The following is an 18926-nucleotide window of genomic DNA, read 5'->3' as shown; positions in this document are numbered from 1 at the left end:
CTCTCTTAATTGAAGCATAGCTTCTCTTCCATGGAGACAAGTTCATTCTATGAGTTTTGAGCCTGAAGTAAACTATATATGCCGAAAGACAGTACAAGCCACTGACAGCCCTAACCCTTCACTTAACCCTAGGACAGAGATCCGGAGAGTGAATCAACTTGCCTGAGTTCACACAATGGACCCGAGGACTTTCACCTTCCAGTGCAATGTTCCTATGTACTGCCACTGAAGTGACAGGTGACAGGAAGCTCAAGGTTGACTCACCTAACAATCACTGCTTGAAAGACAAAGCTCACAAGGAGAGCACATGGTACCTCACTTATGGCATCACCAGCTAGAGTGAACAAAGCCTGCATCTGTCAGCAGCATATTGTCTCAGTGATATGCTGTGCCTACAGTTGGACTAGGAACTTTGGATTAGGCTGGGAGCAATGTTCATAGGATAGTGATGGTGCATGTAGCCTCGTTTTGGAGTTTATTTAGAGAGGAGAAAGAATGTCCCCTAGTCCCCGAAGGCTGATCCTCAGCTCTAGGTTTCAGTGAATTCTCTTAGTTCAGTTGTAGTTTAGCTTAGTTTGGTTGGGTTACGTGTGGTTCAGTTCGGTTCCGTTCCATTCCGTTCAGTGTAGTTGTAGAGTTGCTGCTCTTCCATGCTCAGTACCCCAGCTCCCTGCTGTCTCTTGCTTTGGGTCCCAGTCAGGCCCAGAATAAATGGTAAGGGGAGGGTCATATAACAAGCTTCAAGATGCTCTTTATTGGAAGGATTGGGACTAAAGAGATTAGGAATAAGACTAGGAATAAGTACACCAAGCTTAGGATAAAATAAATAGTAACTGGACAGGGGCTCCAACCCAATGAGGGTACCATTTGCCTCAGTGTCTGTTCATCCTTGCTGTGTGATCTGGGATACATCGTTTGCCACTAGCAGGAAGAGGGCTTCCAAGGGCTCTGACTGGGTACCCAATACTCCGTCTTGCATGTGAGAGGTCCTTGGTCTTAGAGGTATTTGAGCTGGTCTCTAATGAGTCATCTAAAGGACGAACATAATTCAGATGGGGCTGGTTACTAGTGAGGGATCCCCCAGAGTTTATCCCTCCAATACGATTTAGAGCTTCAAGACTCACCCGAATGATGAAGCTAAGCCCCCAGAGGAATACCCCATGCCTAGTGACCCCAGCTTTCCCTTTCTCACCCCAGCAGAATTAAAAAACCTCTCAATAGGAGTCAGGATCCCAGGGCTTCCTCACCCCCAGCATCCTTCTGACAGCCTCCAGCCGGGCCTGGATTCGTGGAGCCTCCTGTGGACACAGCATCTGCAGCTCCCCAAGTCTCATGTGAAGTAGCTGGCTTCCCACTAGGGACCCGAGTGTCCTTACAGTGCTGTAAATGACAATGGCGGAATCCATCAGAGGGAGGGTGGGGAGATACCGGGTCTTAGTATTTGTGTAGAGAGGGAAAGTTGGGGTTACAGGAATTAGGTATCGTATCCGCAGGTACAGGAACAAGCCTATTGGTTTGGTCTCAGTGAACCACAGAACTCCTAGGTTTGAGGGCAGAAGTGCTTTAGAAGAAAATGTTCTGGAAGGAAAGGATGGCTAAGGTGGCCGCCCAGGTTCTTCCAGAATTTGCTACCCTTGACCCTTTCTCTTTCGTCACATATGGTCTCCCCACAGGGTGCCCTACCCTAGGCTTGGATAAGCAGCTTTCGTTCAACAAAGAAAGCCCAAGATGGGATCATCATGTACAGTGGAAGCTAGGTTGCATGTTCTAAGTCTCTGAGGGGGAAGGGGTCTGTGGTTCTCACCTGAGCCCCTTATAGGGCTCTCCCCTCATCCCCCAAGGGACTGGGCACTCACACAGTGGAGAAGTTCTCTGCTTGTAGCCAGGCTGTGACCTCCTCAGGCTTTGAGCTAAGACGAAGCATTGGAGCCTAGAATCAAGGCATAGTAGAAGTCAGAGGTTATCTCATCTTACAAACATGCACGGCCTCCGATATTGGTCCCTTCTACTGAGATCCCAGCAAGCTCCTTATCTTACCTCTGGTTTTCTAGTTTGGCAGAGACCCTGACTTAACCTCTGTTCAGACCTTACAGTGAACTTGGCACCAAGGAATCATGCAATGATATTGATTAAACTGAACTGAAGTCATCTCAGTTTTCCACCTAAGCCTCCCTACTATCACCTCTGACTTAGGACTCAGGGCTTCTGGGTATCCCAGCCTGGGCAGTACCCTAAAGGATGACTGTCGGTGGCCTCTAGGGGCTCCAGCTGGCAAGGGCTCCAGGATATTGCTGGGAATGTAACCAGTCAGTCCCGCCTCATTCTTCACCAGCCACCATCGCTTGCTCTGGTCCAGAATCTGCCAAGAATAACCGTATCAGCCACCAGAGCCTCGATCCCCCCATCCCCTCTGTCCCCAAGACTGGGTCTCTTCCCTGACCTTTCCCACTTTCTTCTCTATCTGAGAGCTGCCCACTCTAGGCTAACTGCACTTCCCACCTACCTCCTTTTTTTCTGGCTTCAAGCATAGGCCTCACCTCCAGAATCTCTCCCTGGGCCACAGTCAGTTCCTGTGCATTCCTTGCTTCAAACTCATACAGGACTTGCATTTTCAGGGCTGTTCTGTCAGGGCTGGGGCTGGGGAGTGGAAGGTTTGAATCCTCATATTCACGGCTATCGTTGTATGGTTCATCCTGAGGGAAATGTAGACTGCTTCTCATCCTAGAACCTCTAACACGAGAGAGAGATTTGGGATGCACGAAGAGTGAGAATTTTGCCCCTGGCCAGCCACAAGAGCCCCAGATAGCTCCTAGTATGGTTTGTTGGTGACTTTTTGGGTTTCACGGTGTTGGATGACGATAATGTTAGCAGGGCACTAGGGAAGATGTTTTTATAGGACAGGAAAAGCTCTGAAATGTTTTGTCCCTGAAAACATTTCCGGTGGTAAAATTTTCTGGATCTTGGTTCTGCTCTGAGCACTTTATACATAATCTATGGGTACTCAGAGGCTACAACAAGGAGCATTTGGAAGCTAAGAGCTAAGGCACTGCATTTTCACCCAAGGTAGCAGAGACTTCTTTGCACGTGTCTGTGTCTGGATAAGGGAACGGACATCTCTGGGATTCACAGATGCAAAGGTTCTGCCCTGTGCCTCCCTCCCTGTGACTTGGAGAATCCACTAAGCATGTGACGTACCGGAGGGAAAGAGAATCCTGGTTTCTTAGGGGTTTCTGCAAGCAACAAAACCAGAGTGAGTTAGAACAGGAGGTAACCAGCACAGTGGCAGGGAGGGGCTAACCAGCCCATCACAGGCCTGCGACAGCGGCCTCTTGGCCATTGCTCACGTCCCCAACAGGTACCTATATAACCCAGCCCTTAGCTGTCCTGTGATTTTGATCTGGACTGGAAGAACTTTGTGTAGATCTCAGTGCTAAGCAACCCTTACCGTGGAGTAGGGCTCTGGGATCTGCCAGCCGTCGTAGAATGTGGGTTGGTAGGGCGGTGGTTCGCTGCCCGTCCAGTCAGCCCTGAGGAGAGAACAAAGCTGAGTCTAGGGCCACTGTGTAGCAGCCTGTGGGATGTAGAAAGGGAGGAGATGAGAAGGCCTAGCCTCAGGGATCTGTGGCTAACGGGGACATGCTGCGTGTATACAGAAGAAAAGCTACAGGAAACCCATAAAGGAGGAAATAGTTCCTCAGGAGCACATCCATCAGTGTAAGAATCAGTGGGCACCCTCATCTTGATTCCTAAGTACAGCTTTGTTGCCTCCCTAGAATTAAAGTAGTGTAATGTGGAGACCCCTTTGGGGTCTTTCAAAGACTGGCTCTACCCTTTCTTATTTATTTGTTTATTTATTTATACCGAAAAGAGATTTTTCATGCAATATGTTCTGATTAGTTTCTTCTCCCCCAAGCCCTCCCAGATCTTTCCCTATCCCCACCCATATAAAACAAAAACAACCAACCAATAATAGGACATAAACAAGTAGAAGAAAAAGAGTCAAAGAAAAGGCTCCAGAAAAGCACATACAGTGACACATACACACATACAGAAACCCCCAAAAACTACAAAACTGGAAATCATAACATAATATATGCACAAAGGACCTGTAAGGAAGAGGAGAAAGGTGGGGAGGAAGAGGAGGAGGAGGACGTGGAAGAGGAGGGAAAGAAGATGAGGAGGAAGAGGAGGAGGAGGAGGAGGAGGAGGAGGAGGAGGAGGAGGACTGTTGCCTTTTTGTCACAAAGCATTATGTAACAAAAGACAAAAAAACTTCAAAAATGCTATTCACTTGGTTCTGTGCTGGCCATCTATGGCTATGCACAAGGCCCAGCCTTTGAAGTAGTTTGTACACCTGGTGAGACTCTGTTCTGGTGAGAAAACTAAATTTTCATTTGTGAGCAGTTATTGATTAGAGATAGCCTCCAGGTTTTGGATAGAGGCTCAAGCCCTTTTCTCTCAGCATTGGGATCCCAGCTGGCCCAGACCTGTGCAGGTTCTGTGCCTGCTGCCACTGTGTCCCACCCGTTTTAAAACATTTTTTACTTTTGAGACAGGGTCCACTGAGCTGTCCAAGCTTTCCTTGAACTCACTCTGTAGCCTCAGCTAGCCTTGAACTTGCGATCCTCCTGCCTTAGCCTCCAGCTGAAATTGCAGGCCTGTGCCACCATGCCTGATCCGTTCAGTATTTTTCTAACTCTCTTTCCTTAACACAACACAGCACAAATATCTTCACTGTAGAAGACACATCCCAGTGAGGCTGCTCTGCCCCAATGCCAGGATGGGGCTGGTACTTGGCGCTCACTCTCCCTTACACACAGCTCAGGACTGCGCCATTTCTGGACTCCACACCTACTGCCTGAGAATGCTTACTCAACTCTGGAAATTCCTCTCCCTGTCTCACTGGGGCAGTTGAATTTTTCACCTCTGCATTTACTATATATAGCCTCTCACTTTATAGTACATGGCTCCTAGATCTGTTTATTACTATGTTGTACTTCCTGGCTGGGGCAGCAAGGGGCTGTCTTTCTTGCACTATGGCTGAGTCATTGGTACTGTAGAATACATGTTTACTTATTAGGAGTGAACTCTTCTTCTTTGGTGCCTTCCCTGTGTCCTATAATATGCTCAGGTCTTCTGTTGACCAGGTAGTGACCTCTTTTAAGCTAAGGTCCACTCTTTACCAAGCCTCCTGGGTGAAGCAGCACACTTCTTTTTAGCCAGGCTGGCTGAGGCACTCCATGGACCTTCCATTCCCTACCCTGACCCTGACACGGGGGTTACAAGACACAGTACTCTGCGTGGCTTTTATGTGAGTACTGAGGATTCGAACTCATGTCCTCATGCTTGCACAGCAGGCACATTATTGACTATCTCTCTTTTTTTTTTTCCCCCGGAGCTGGGGATCGAACCCAGGGCCTTGTGCTTCCTAGGCAAGCACTCTACCACTGAGCTAAATCCCCAACCCCTTGACTATCTCTCAAAATTGTAAAGTAATGCTAGTTTTTGAAACATAAAACAACATTTCTAAGGTGGCTGAATGAAAGCATTTGAGGGCTCATGGTCTCAGTCCTCTACAGACCCTGCTTTCCCATCTTGATCGTACCAGGCAGACATCAGAGCTGTCCCCAAGGGCTATGTAAGCCCAGTGCAGCCATAGGATCCAGGTTCTAAGACTGTTACAAGAGGCCCAGGATTTATAAGTTTCTTCATTTATCAACTAGACAAATAAAGCCATTAAAATAGATGCCTTGGGTATAAATAATCAAAATGTCCATTGCTGGATAAAGGGTAAACAAAATGCTGATGCTTACACAAAGCAATACCTGTCAATCACAAAAGCAATGAAACTCTGACTCATGCTCTAACAGGTGAACTTTGAGGACATATGGATACAATCAGCTGATCACAAATGATGGAGCCTGCCTTATTTCACTTAGAATAAGTCCAACATTCATGGACATACAGCAAAGGTAGCTAGGGCTCAGGGCAGTAGGATGGGGAGTTGTCCTTTATGGAGTTTAGCCTTTCCTTTTGGGAAGAGAAAATTCTGGATCTAGAAAAAGGTGTTGGTATACAGTACCAGTATAATTAATGCTACTGAAGTATATGCTGAAATTGGTATATTTTGTTTTGTATATTCTACCATCAAAATAAGTAGGTTGCATTGGAACTAATTCATGTCTTTAACTGAACTGGACAAAAACTTCATGTGGGCCTGAACTGAAAAGAACTGCTCATCAAACAGATGGTAGGTTTCTTTCCCAGTCAGAGGCTCTGGACTTGATGTCTGCCTGCTGATGTCTCTGGGGTTTTGATGAGCTTTTTTAATTTTAGTTGTATCCCTTTGCTTTGTGGGTTCTCTTAACTCTGATTTCTTTTTGCCTTCCACCTACTTATCCTTCTGCCTGGGATTTTGTTTTGTAAGACAGGGTTTCTCTGTGTGATACAGCCCTGGCTGTCCTGGACTCCCTTTGTAGATCAGGCTGGTTTCAAACTCACAGAGAAACCCCCTGCCTCTGCCTCCCGAGTGCTGGGATTAAAGGCATGCACCACCATGCCCAGCCGCCTTCTGCTTTATTTGTGTAACCATTGCCCAGAGCCCTGGGCTTTGCTATCAGGAATTAGAACAAACTGTGCTTAAGGAAGCAAAGCCAGGGGCTCCCACTGGATTAACCACAAGCCTCTCACTGTGTCCACTCTGGTACTGTTCTATCACATAGGTGGGACCTCTCAGCTGGGGGCCCAGATGTGTGGCCTCTGTAGATAGCTCCTGTGATGACAGCTTAGCCTAGGTGAGTTTCTTTCTCCAATTCCCAGACTCTCTAACTGCTCCCATGTCCACTCTGACCAGCCGTAGCAACATGGCTTCTCTGGATCTCTTAACTCCTGCCTTGAAGGTTGCCGGATCAACTTTCTGATGTCACATCTGTGGCATCTCCTGTGTCAGTTGTTGTGAAATTCTGAGCTAGCCCAAGACCAAGTTTTCACTTTGTCTCTAGTGAAAATGAACCTTAGTAGAAGACTGGCTTTGCTGCTTTTTCTCCAGAGGAAATATGTTTCCTCACTGGGTAAAGGCAGCATTCAGTGAAAAGCTGGGTACTCCATTTGGAGCCCCCCTCCCCATTCTCTGGATGTGGTCCTGGTTTGTGACAGAGTCACACTGGGCCACACATTATATCTGCTTTGGGTCTTCCATGGCCCTTGTCTTCACTTACCAGCTGGTGGTCCAGGCTGTGCCTAGTGACTTCCAGAGAGTCCTTTCAGGTGGGCTTAGACAGGACTGCAACAGGTCTATAGCTTTGGGGGTGAGGAGGGGTGAAATCACTTTGGTTGTAAGGTCAGCCTCGGGACACTGGGATAGGATCTGGAAGAAGAATGGAAACAGAAGAGCTCTGTAGTCTTAGTCAGAAGGGACTAGGAAAGGCCCAAGGGTCCCTCTGCTCTGTTTCCTCACTTCCTGCCTGTCCCCCAGCCCCTCTATGACTGGACATCCTTGACTCTGTTGTCAACCTTTCGGGTCTGTTGGGGGTTTTGTCTTGAGTGACATCCTGTATCAAAGGTACGTATTGAGTAAAGGGTAGGTCGCACAGCTCCCTCTGCCCTGCTGCTTCCCCAGCCTCTGTCTCTTCCTTGCTGCCCCTGGTCTTCAGCTTGTCCCCTTTGCCAGGCTGTTTGCCCTCCACTTACGAATCTCAGAGTTTGGAAGATGAGGCCCACGAACTCTGGGGCGCTTGTTTCCTGCAGCCGCAAGGCCAGCTTCCCCTGAAGACACAGGACAATGCTGGTTACCATCTTCACCACTTCACCAGAACCCTAGCACCCCATAAGTGTTTTGTGCCCTGGCTTAGAGCTTGGTACCCTTCAAAAGTCCCAAGAGAAGGAGAAGCTGGAGAAGGGAAAGGCTTGGGTAGCTGACATCAGAGAGAAGGGAAGTTAGGGGCGAAGGGCCCAGAACTGGCCAGAACCACTTACCAAGAGGTTGAAGCTAAACTTGATCTTCTGGAAGCAGTCGATGTACTGTGCCTGTGTTATCTCTGTGGGAGAAGGAATATAGGTGGGGTCTACGAGTCCTCCCAAGATGACCCTGCGTCTCTCGCCTGGCACGAAGCACTTACCCTTTTGGTACTTTTTCTTTTTTCTCCCAAGTTTTATCTTCTTGTGACTGTTTTTTGCCTGGATCTCCTTCAGCTTTCCAGAAAACAGCTCAATGTCTCTTAGGACATGGTTCAGCACCTCCTGGACCCCCAACAACACATGGCCTTGAGTAGATGGTTATGAAAACCCCAAAACTCCCCACCCTGGTCCTGCTATAATCCCATAATTCCCAGCCTTGGTTCCCAGCTCTGCCCTGTCTACCTGGGGAGTCTGGAAGCCCCTGACCACCTTCAGTTACCTCATCCCTCTCTGGGTTCTCAGGAGAGGGAGCACGCCTCGGGGGAGGAGGCAGAGTGAAGCCATTGGGTTCTCGGGCACTTGGGTAGTGTGTCAGGGACCTTGAGGATGGCGTGATGCCTGTGGTGGATGGCGAGGGATCATGAGCTTACAACTTCTTTGACTTGATCCAAACCTTCTCCAATACCTGCCTTCAGACAAACTTACTTCGTTCTGGGGTCATGTCGTGTGGCCGTTCTGGAGGAAACCTGGGCTCTGGAGAGAACCTCTGCTCCAGAGGGGGTGCCTGATGTATAGGGATTGGCCTTTGCAGGGGAGACCCCTTCCATCTGTCCTGGCCTGGATGATGGACTCCAAATCGAGGTCTGTTGAGGGTATAGTGAAAGATATAACTTTGATAACATCTTGAGGAGCGGGGGGAGGGAGAGAGAGACAGAGAGATAGAGAGACAGAGAGACATAGAGACACACAGAGAGAAACTTAAGCCCATACTTCTGCCCCATGGACTTCACCATCTTTCTCTAAGAACCCAACTCCTCCGTAGCTTCTACTTGAGCCTCCCTGACTCCATCATGTTTCTTCTGCCCAGTCCCTGGGCTTTCCTGGGTTCTATATCAGCCTCTGTAGATAGTATCTAGTACACTCAGCATGTTCTCCATGCCCCTCATCGGTCTAAGCCTTCATTAGTTCTAGGCATGTGTCTGTCAGATACCAGAATCATGAGTTCTCCTAATGTGCAGCCAGGATGTGACCCTTAAACATGAGCTAAGAAACCCCATATGTCACAGGGCAGAGGCAGCCTACCTTTCTTCTAGCTCTTCTTCCAGGGCCTTCTGCAGGCTTGTCCTCAGCTGCTCTGCCTGAAGGAAGCATCAGGTATTACAATGTGTGTGTGAGTGTGTGTGTGAGTGTGTGTGTGTGTGAGTGTGTGTGTGAGTGTGTGTGTGTGTGTGTGTGTGTGTGCGTGTGTGTGCGCGCACGCGTGACGATCACCAGACTCCACCCCTGGCCACCGTATCCAGTCACTCACCCCCACTTCCTGGCATTGGAACAGCATAGTACTGATGCCTGGCAGGCCAGACTCCTGCACAGTGACAGACAGGATGGAGTCGTAGGAGCAGGTGTTAAGTGCTACATCTATGGCCTTGATGTTATCCAGGCGGTAAGAATCCAGATCCTCCTAAAACAGATGGAAAGGCCAAGAGTGAGGTCACCGAGAGACACTGACCCCTGAAGGGGTCATTCCTGCCCTCAGTGGGCTGGTAGAGTTTCTATCCTGATTCTTAGGCCTCTTCCCTACTTCCCACCCTGCCTCTACCTGGTTGGAGATGTGTGTTGGATGTGGAGAGGCACTGAGAAGCAGGCAGAGAGCCTGATCCTTGCTCTATAGCATCCTGGGTTAGCTAGGACCCATGACTGGGTTTAGAGGGAAGGCTGACCTTAGTCTCAATGTCCAGCAGCTGGAGCCAGCCATCTTTGACCTGCAGGAACAGGTTTTGGCTCCACACTCGGCCCTGGGCATCCATCTCCTGAAGCTTCTGTAAGGCATCCTTTGGCTCCCGGACTCTTTGTGTCCCCAGCTTGCACGTCATCAGATGCTAAGGGGAGAGGAAGAGACTGGTTTTGGAGGAGGTTTGGAGAGAGGATCCCTGATAGTTAGCAGACAGGGAAAAGACGGTGAGGGAGGAAGGTGTGTCCTTGGTCCCCCATGAAGGGAGGTCATGTTTCTCAATATAGCTCATAGAAGTTGGATTCTTGAAGAGGCTTCCAGGTCTAGAGCTAAGGTGATACACGGAGTGTTCCAGGACCACTGTGCGGTCATTGGTGTGGGTTCCAATCATCCGACAAAATAATCCATGTTCCTCTGTGTGGGCTGCAGGACCTTCCTCAGTCCATTTGCTGCATTTAGGACATATTGTCCCCAGGTCTGTGACCTCACTTGCCTGACCCGTGCCTTTATCCATACCTGTTGCCCATACCCAGATGTCTTTCCAGCTCTGCCAACCCAGAGCTGCGGGGCTCTCAGGAAGGTCAAGGATCTTCTTCCTGATTCTTGCACAGAGAGACCTGAAGCGCTCTCAGGCTCCCCCCAAGTCCGTGCCATTTCCCTTAGCCACCCTCTTCTCTTCCCAAAGCCAAATGTTGGCTTCTTGAATCATCCTCCAATTGTGCGCCAGATTCCTGTTGTGGACAATCAGTCTAACTCCTGCCCCTGGACTGTCAGTCCTCACTTTTGAACAGCTGCAGCCTGCGGCCACACTGCCAGTAATTCAGCAGAGCCCAATAGCCTGTTGCCCTGAGCCCACCTCCTCTTGCTCTCACCTGATGGGTCTCAATGAAGCCAGTTCTCAGCCCTACTCTACAGAGAAGCTAAATAGTGGCTGGGGAGCCCCTTCTCTATTGTACTGTGAGTTTCTTACTTGTCTCTTAACACCAGAGGCTGGGGTGGGTTCTGTCCATCCCCTACTCCCATGCACTGTGACCCCTACCATGTCCTAGTTGAAAAAGTTCTTCTGACCACATCCTTGTCATTTTAAAGCCAATTAAAATGACCAGATCACCAAGTGCCAGCTGTCCACTTGGGTGGGGCCAAAGACTCCATTCCAGTGGCTCGACCCGGTCTGGGAGTGCAGGATAACTCTCCCCTCTATGACATTGGCCCTTATAGCTGCAACCCTCATACCTTTTCCCCAGCAGCCCTGTGTAATCCTGAACAAAGTGCAGGAGATGGGCTGGGAAACAAGGGAGATCAAAAAGATAGCTTTCTGTGGCTCTTGACTATTTACTCTGTCACTTCTGTCTAGGGACCCAGCACCCATTCCCACAACCTCTAGCTGGACCTGCCTGGAACTATCCTATACTCCCCTTGGCTCGGCAGACCCTTAGGCCTCAAGATAGGTGACTGACTCCACAGAGTTCAGTCAGGTCGAGCTGCTGTGTCAGGGTCAGGCTTCTATGTTTTGGTAAGGCAGTGGGCACACAGGAATGCTAGCTCTACTCAGAAACTGTTGGCCCCAGCGGTACTCACCTCCACCCTGTGCTGCAGGAGGGTAGGTTCTGAGGCCAAGCTCTGGGAGTATTCCTTCCGGTGCACTGTGGGTACAAAGTCAAGGGCAGTGGGCAGCAGAAGGGAGGTGAGGCTTGGACAATTGCAGGGATAGTGGAGAAGATGGGGTTTGGAGAGCTTGGCCCAGAGTGGGACTGAGCAGGGAAGGAAAGGAATGAAGCTTACAGTAGATGGCTCTGCTGCTGGGCCGGGACATGTCGACACTGCTGAGGACAGCTTCCTAGAATCACAATAAACCAGAGACAGTCATCGGACTAAGGAACAGGAGTACAAGGCTTGGCTGCTGTTGCTCTGACCTGGGGACTCTGTGACCAGAACTAAAGCCCTTGACTCCAGGGGACCAATCTAGCCATCTGATGTCCTGCTCCAGAAGTCCTCATCTTGTTAGGTTTGGAGACCATGGATCAGGGGAGGAGGGGCCTGCCTGGGGCAGGGGGCACTACATGGATGGCTTCCCATTATTTGAATCTGGGCTCAGATCTTACTCTGGGAGTAGATGTGAAAGAGACCATGAATGAGTTGCTTCTGTTGGGAGGGCAGAGGCCTCAGTTACAGTAGCAAGCCCTGTTTTAATTCTGCAAATAGGGAGGAAGCTCCCAGCTAATGACCCTGCCTGGTGTGTGTGTGTGTGTGTGTGTGTGTGTGTGTGTGTGTGTGTGTGTGTGTGTGTTAGATTAGAGATAGAAGATAGACAGACTTGCGGTGGGAGGTGCTCTGTGGAACTTGCTAGGGACCTACACTCATCTGATGTCTGACCACCACTCCTGCCTCTTTTCCTTTTGGTGCTCCCAGATGCTCTCCCAGAGACCCTCCCCACCTGAACTCCCTAAATCCAGCTCACAGCCAACTGCCTGGTATAACCACAGCCTGCCCAGAGTGTTCCCAGATGCCATTGTCAGCGCTGCCCGTTCCCCCCTAACAACAGTAGTGGTCACAGCAGTCCTGACAACTGGTAATTCTCCAGCACCAAGTGGTGAGCGTAGCTTTAAGGGATTTGCCTCAGTGACCCAGCAAGTACTCAAAAGAACCCCAGACCTGAAGCTGTTATCCCCACTTCTCAGATGAGGACTCTGCCACTCAAAGAGGACAACAGGCCTAGGGTCACACTGATTGTTTAGTAGGGAAATGAACCGGAACTATGTGGCTTACAAATGTGTCCCTGTTACTAGGTAGTGGGTCATAGAGGAGGGCCGCACTAGAACACACATCTTTTGAGATGGAGTGGAATTAAATGTCATGCAGTTGTATGTGCTGGGTGTGTGTGTGTGTGTGTCAAGAGAATGTGTTATCCATGTGCCTTTAACACAGTTTTGTGCGTCTTCATGTATCGATCGGCTTGGCACACTTGGGTTCTTTGTAACCCTGGAATATCCTGACCAAAGTGTAAGGGAGCACCCACGCCCATATATGGGGACTGTTATGAAAATGATAGAGAGCGGGTAAGGTGACTCACAGGTGAAAAAATTATTCTCCAAGTGAGCGTCATGGCAACACAGACAAGCAGCTGATCTCTGTTCCCCTATCAGGGAGAGCCCCTTTCCTAGAAGAGCAAAGGGTGCTAGAATCCTGTTCCTTTCCTCTACCTTCCGTCACCCTCTAGGCTGTGGCATTCAATTCCTGCTTCTAAATGGAAGAAAAAGGAGCCCTTTTCAGATTAGCCCTGTCCCAGTCTTCCACATCAGGATGGTCCCTATAGGTCACCAGGGGCTCCTGTTGGCTGGTAGAGATAACAGCTACTGCTAAAGAAACTACACTCCAGGGCTGGGGGCTGTTTGACCTGCCTGGGCCTTTTTAAGGTCAGGCATTGGCCTTTGCTCTCCCTTGTATACATAGGTATGTATAGAGCAAGGAAGGAATATTTATAAGGCTGACCTTGGAGGAAGCCTTCTAGAGCTCCTTGCCTTTCCTGGTCTCCAGCAGGTGTCTAAGTTCCCGAGGCTAATCCTTGCTCCTGAATCTAAGAAGATACCACAAGATGTCCCAACCATAGGAAGCCACAGCGGTGTCCATGCTGGCCCCAGGATCTCCAATCCTTGCTATTCGCTGGAGATAGGCTCTTACCTGATTCCCAGTGCAGTCTGGTGTCTGGTCTCCCAAGGAAGCCGATGCTTGAGCCAGTGGTCCAGTGTTGTCCGAGGGAGTTCTGTTTTGGCTTCTCTGCCAGCGCCGCAGGCAGAGACCTACTGGTGATCAGGTGGCCTGAGAGCCAGGAAGCAGGCTTTGAGGAAGCCACACCTGTGGTCTTTGGACTCTAGAGGGCGGGGAGGCCTTTCAGGCCACCAACCGCACAGCACTGTAGTGGACCTAAGTAAGTATGCTGACAGGTGCCAGAGCCTCACCAGAGACCCCTGTTCCCCAGCTTCCTCCTTGTTGGCCTCTGGCCTCGGGTGTGGCCCCTCATCTCCCTACCTTTTACATATCTCCTCTGGGGCCCCTGGATTAGCATCAGGCACTGGGGCCACAAACAAGAAAAGGAATATGTGGTCTCGTGAGCCTAGTTTCTGAGTTAGGGACAGGCTACTGATGGACCAGAGGCCCAAGCAAAGCTTTGGGTTGGTACGTGTGTTTTATGCTAATGTGCTGCACTCATGGGTGTGGTGTGTGCCCAAGTCTTGCCTGTGAATAGAACATGGCCTGTCAGAGGAGTTGAGCTAGGGTCACTTGGGCATGACAATGAGGGTTCTTTCGTCCTGGTCATGTCCACCTTCTGTCCCCTCTCTACCCTGGCCACACTTGTTCTTTACTCTTTCTTCCTCACCTTGCCCTACCCTAAATAGATAGATACCTTCAAACCAAGGCCTCCCTTCGATATTCAAGAACCCGCCTAGTACCTGCAAGTTGCATTGTTTAAAAACCTCCTATAGTGCCTGGAGCAGGCCAGACTTCTTACCTTCTGGAAACTCATAGCTGGGAGTAGGAAGTCAGACATAAACAGACATGAAAGGAATGAGGCAGAAGTAGAAGGAAGGGGGGATGGGCAGGGATGCTCATGTGGGAGCTAGGCCTCTTGGGACAGAGCCTCAGGCCCTGTTGGGGTTAGGATGTGTGGAGAAGACTCATGCGGATCATATAACTCGCCTACAGTCAGGATTCTGTCCTTGGCTTCCTCAGGACCCACTGAGAGATGATGTCCTGCTCCCAACATTCATGCAGCATTGTTCTGATGGCCTTAGAGTCCAGGGACCTAGGAAGGACCTGAATTGGTATGAGCCCCCAGGGAAGTCCATTGGGCAGCCAATTTCTGGGGCCTAGAGGTCAAACTGCCTGTTGGATCAGCACCACGCCATGATCCTATGTGAACTAGCCCTCTAGACCTCCCTGGGCCTTCTCTTGGTTGGGGTCTTAGCCACATGTACCGCTTCCAGGTTTGAATGACCTACTCTTTATTGCCTTCCCTCATCAAGGCCATAGTCATATTTCATTCTCAGGCTTGGCTTGGGTGACCAGCCAGGACCTCATTCTTCCCAACTCAGACCAGACCCTGTCTCTCAAGTCAACGTAAACAGAGCAAGGATTTCCACAGGTTACCTGGAAACAGAGTTGGGCAGAGACTCAACCCACAATAGAGACCTAGCCGACATCTTTGGACTAGGATGAGTACCAGCAGGAACTCTCAATATCGTGAACTCCATGATCCTTTGGGTGTCCTTAGAGTTGTGGGACTGGAGCTTTTTGGTGCCAGGCGCTTGGAAGTTGACTAGAGCAGGGCATTAGGAAGCACAGAGAGGCCAGGCCACTCACTTCTAGGGATGGGGAAGGGAGCTTCTTTGGGAAGACAGTTCTGAGTCCCAAGCAATCCTGGCTGTGAATGAGGAGCTGGGGCTTGGGTGGGAAGGAAATAGAACTCAGAGAGAATCTTCCTGGAAGTGAGGCTACAGAGACTGGGGGAACTCTCGTTGTTCATCCATTAGTTTGCCCCGCAGCTTCCTGCCAGGCACCGTGCCAGGCGCTAGAACACACACTTGTGAGTCACAGTCACTTCAAAATACAGCTCATCACCTCCCTCTAAATATCTCATGCCCTTCTGCCATGGTCCCACCTGTGGGTGTCCCACGGGGGAACTGGAGTCATTCATTAGTCCCCCTTCAGCCCTTACATCAGCCAGCCCCACCGCCCCATGTGTGGGCTCCTCCTCAGTACGCAGACCATCCCTCCTCTCCCACTCTGTGGTCATCTCCTTCAGACTGTCAGATTGTCTGCCTCTGACTACAACAGTCCAATAACTTGTCACCTTGCCTCCACCCTCGTTCTTATTAATCCTGCCTCCTTGGCTGTGGATGGATAAAGATCTTCCTTGAGTGGGGATTTGATTATTCATTTTTGAACCAAAACCACTTCAGCTCCCCTTGAGTCCCTCCTTGAAGTCCAGGTTCCTGCTGTAAATACGCCTTATCTCCCACCACCTGATGCTACTTGGACTTTACCCTGCACTTGGAGGACATTTTGTAATCCTATTTGAGTCATGCCTCTGCACCTGACTGGGTGCTGTCTCTGCCTAGGATACCGATTGGAAACAGTCTTCAGGTGACTCTTGCCTTCTGAGAAACCTCCTTCTCTCTGCCTAGGGATGTGATGATTCTGGCCTTTGGCTCCAGATACCTGCTACGTGTGTCATTCTGTGAGTGCCTGCATCACACTGAGGTCTGTGGCCCCATCTCTGAGTCTCTATGACGACCGAGATGAGAATGAGTCGTAAACAAACATTGCATGGTGCTGTGGAAGGCACAAATGGCTATGTTCTGTCTGTTTGAGTGCATCAGAAAGACACTCTGAGGGGCAATTGATGGTGTCAACCTTTGAGGCCAGAAAGGATTCCAGCGAAGAAAAGAAGAGGGAAGGGGATGTCAGGTAGAAGTTATAACAATAATTTGGGGTGGAGAGGTGAAACGCATGGTGAGAAGCTGGGTGTGACCATATCCCAAACTTACTCCCCCTCCTAGTGTGTGTGTATGTGTGTGTGTGTCTATGTGCATGTGTGTGTTCATGTGTTTGTGTGTGTGTGTATGTATGTGTGTGCATGTGTGTGTATGTGTGTGAGTATGTATGTGTATGTATGTGTGTGTATGTGGTGTATGTATGTGTGTATGTGGTGTATGTATGTGTATGTGTGTGTATGTGTGTGTATGTGTGTGTATGTATGTGTGTGCATGTGTGTGTATGTGTGTGTATGTGGTGTATGTATGTGTGAGTGTGTGTGTGTGTGTGTGTGTGTGTGTGTGCACATGCAGCAGCAGATAATAGGGTATGTGTATTTCTTCATCACTTATTAGTAGAAGACTCTTGAGATTTTTACAGAAGTGACTTCTGCTGTAGCCTGGAAGGCTTTGCCATTTGTGGCTGTTCATTATACAAAAAGGCTACCGATGGGGACTTCAGCATGCACATAGGTCTCAAAATGAAGGGACCAAGGAGCCCTCAGAGCCATCTTTACCCAGGAAGAAGGCCTGGATCCCTTAGAAGTGCCAGAATGGGCTCTGTTGAGGTGTCAAACTCCAAGGGCTGTGGAGGAAGAAGCTCTTTATTGGAATGCGGTGGGTAGGTGGGGGGAACAGTTCTCTGAGCAAACAAAGGAGTGGACCAGAGAGATGAAGGTCCCTTCCCCGGGAGCTTACATCTCCGAGGTAGAAGAGACAAATTCACACAATGATAATAACCAGGTTCCTGAAAAGCAAGGGAGGACAATGTGGGAGGGGTACGGATTGTAGTGTGAGGGTATGAAGGTTGGGAAGAAGTTGGGGTACACGACCTCAGAACCTTGGGAAGAAGGAGCTGGGTCTCATGAAACAAAGCAGTGGGTGAGAGTCAGAAAAGATCAGCCAGGCAAAGGTCATGTGGCTGGAAGGGAATCCAGATAGACTGGGTATGGGAGTGGCAGCCCAGGGTGGTAGGCAGTGGCCAGAACACGTGGCCCATGGTCTTGCTGGAGTCTGGCTTCCATTCAGGATTGTGGGAGGACACTGAGGTTTGAAGTGGAGGAGTGGCATGTTCTGATTTGTGCACTGTAGTTTTTTGCCTTTGCCTGGGCTGGGAGGATGTGTTGGAATGAGGTGGGAGGGTGAGCTGAGGAGAACCGCAGGGACCTGGATGGGAAGTGGGCAGTGAAGACAGCCTGGCTGCAGATGCACCGGAGACAAAGGTGCTATTGTAGAGCAGAGGACTGGAAGAGGGAGGGAGCACGCAGAGGAGCCGGGGTTTGGACTTGGAACACTGGGTGGTTCTGGCACATTTGGTGCAGACGTCGGGGAGGATGGTTGAGCAGAGAGATTCAGGCTCACCTCAGTGCTACTCACCCCCTTTTAAAATAAAACCCAGGAAATGCATAATAGAAAAATCACCAAGTTTTGTTAGAGGCCATGCTGCTGATCAACGATCAGTGATGAGCAGTAGCCTTACTGTGGATAATGACTCTGCCCTGAGAGTTTTGAGGATGGCATTCACCTTGTTAGTTTCAGGCACTCGAAGGAAACTTCTGTCAAAAAGCATTGGCAGGGGGTGGAGATGGCACAGTGGTTAAGAGCACGGGATGCTCTTCCAGAGGACCCAGGTTCCATACCCAGCACCCATCTGGCCACTCACAACCATCTCTAACTCCAGATTAAGGGGGTTCTGACGCCTGCCTTCAGAAGGCACTGTGCTTGCATACTTGTGATACATAGACATTACACGCAGGGAAACACCCACCCACGTTATCAAAGAAATCTTTCAAAAGAAGCATTGACTGTCTTCTTGGGCTGGCGGATGTTGATAAGAGGATGAAGAAGGGGTAAAAGGCCTGGCATCTCTGTCTTCAGCTCACATCTGACTCATTTATTACTACCTGACCGCTGGTGTCTTACAGTTTCTACTGCTGTGATAAACACCAAAATGGGAGTTGGGGAGGAAAGGGTTTATTTGTCTTACACTTCCATATTTATTCAAAAAAAAGTCAGAATTGGAACTCAAGACAGGCCAGGAACCTCGAGACAGGAGCTGATTCGGAGGCCATGGAGGGGTGCTGCTTACTGGCTTGCTCCTCAGGGCTTGCTCAGCCTGCTTTCTTGGACAACCTAAGATCGCCAGCCCAGGGGTGCCTGCACCCACAATGGACTGGGTTCTCCCACAGCAATCAGGCAAACCAACGTGGTGGGCAAGAATCCACTAGTAATCCTAAGAGTTGAGAGAAAGTTTTGTTTTCTGAGAGGAGGCCAGCACCATGTTGATGTCTGGAGCTCAGGAATTTTAAACAAAGCCCGGTAGGTCCCCTGCTGTGATAAGTAGTGACAGCTCAGAGAGTTAGAGATTAAAAGCTGCTTTTTAAAGAAAGTTGTTTAGAAAGTCTTTCAGGATACTCATATTCCTTCTAACATGGGCTCCACAGGAATTTTGGGTTAAAAAATCCCAGTTAGACAAGCTACTTCTTAATGACAGGTATTATTAGAAGGTGATTAAGTCTGTTTTTAAGAAGAGAGTACAGAGATTATCCGAA

General features: G+C 49.6%; 1 protein-coding gene across 1 annotated transcript; it reads right to left on the bottom strand.

Annotated features, from left to right (window-relative positions):
- Positions 1-266: 266 nt before the first annotated feature.
- Eps8l3 (EPS8 like 3) lies at positions 267-13660 on the bottom strand. The gene is made up of 19 exons (NM_001106463.1): positions 13523-13660; positions 11627-11681; positions 11423-11487; positions 9834-9992; positions 9425-9574; positions 9199-9254; positions 8602-8759; positions 8396-8514; positions 8118-8238; positions 7975-8036; positions 7690-7764; positions 7218-7366; positions 3446-3527; positions 3196-3230; positions 2538-2730; positions 2231-2359; positions 1857-1930; positions 1248-1380; positions 267-1030 (listed from the first exon to the last, which is right to left on the bottom strand). Exons 2-19 carry the CDS (start codon positions 11655-11657, stop codon positions 1019-1021), a joined length of 1803 nt encoding a protein of 600 aa, NP_001099933.1. The 5' UTR covers positions 11658-11681; positions 13523-13660; the 3' UTR covers positions 267-1018.
- Positions 13661-18926: the final 5266 nt, after the last annotated feature.

The sequence above is a fragment of the Rattus norvegicus genome, chromosome 2 (genome assembly GCF_036323735.1).
Source record: "Rattus norvegicus strain BN/NHsdMcwi chromosome 2, GRCr8, whole genome shotgun sequence".
In the NCBI taxonomy this organism is placed as follows: Eukaryota; Metazoa; Chordata; class Mammalia; order Rodentia; family Muridae; genus Rattus; species Rattus norvegicus.
The sequence above is the reverse complement of the archived record's forward strand: the minus strand, read 5'-3'. Positions and strand labels throughout refer to the sequence as shown.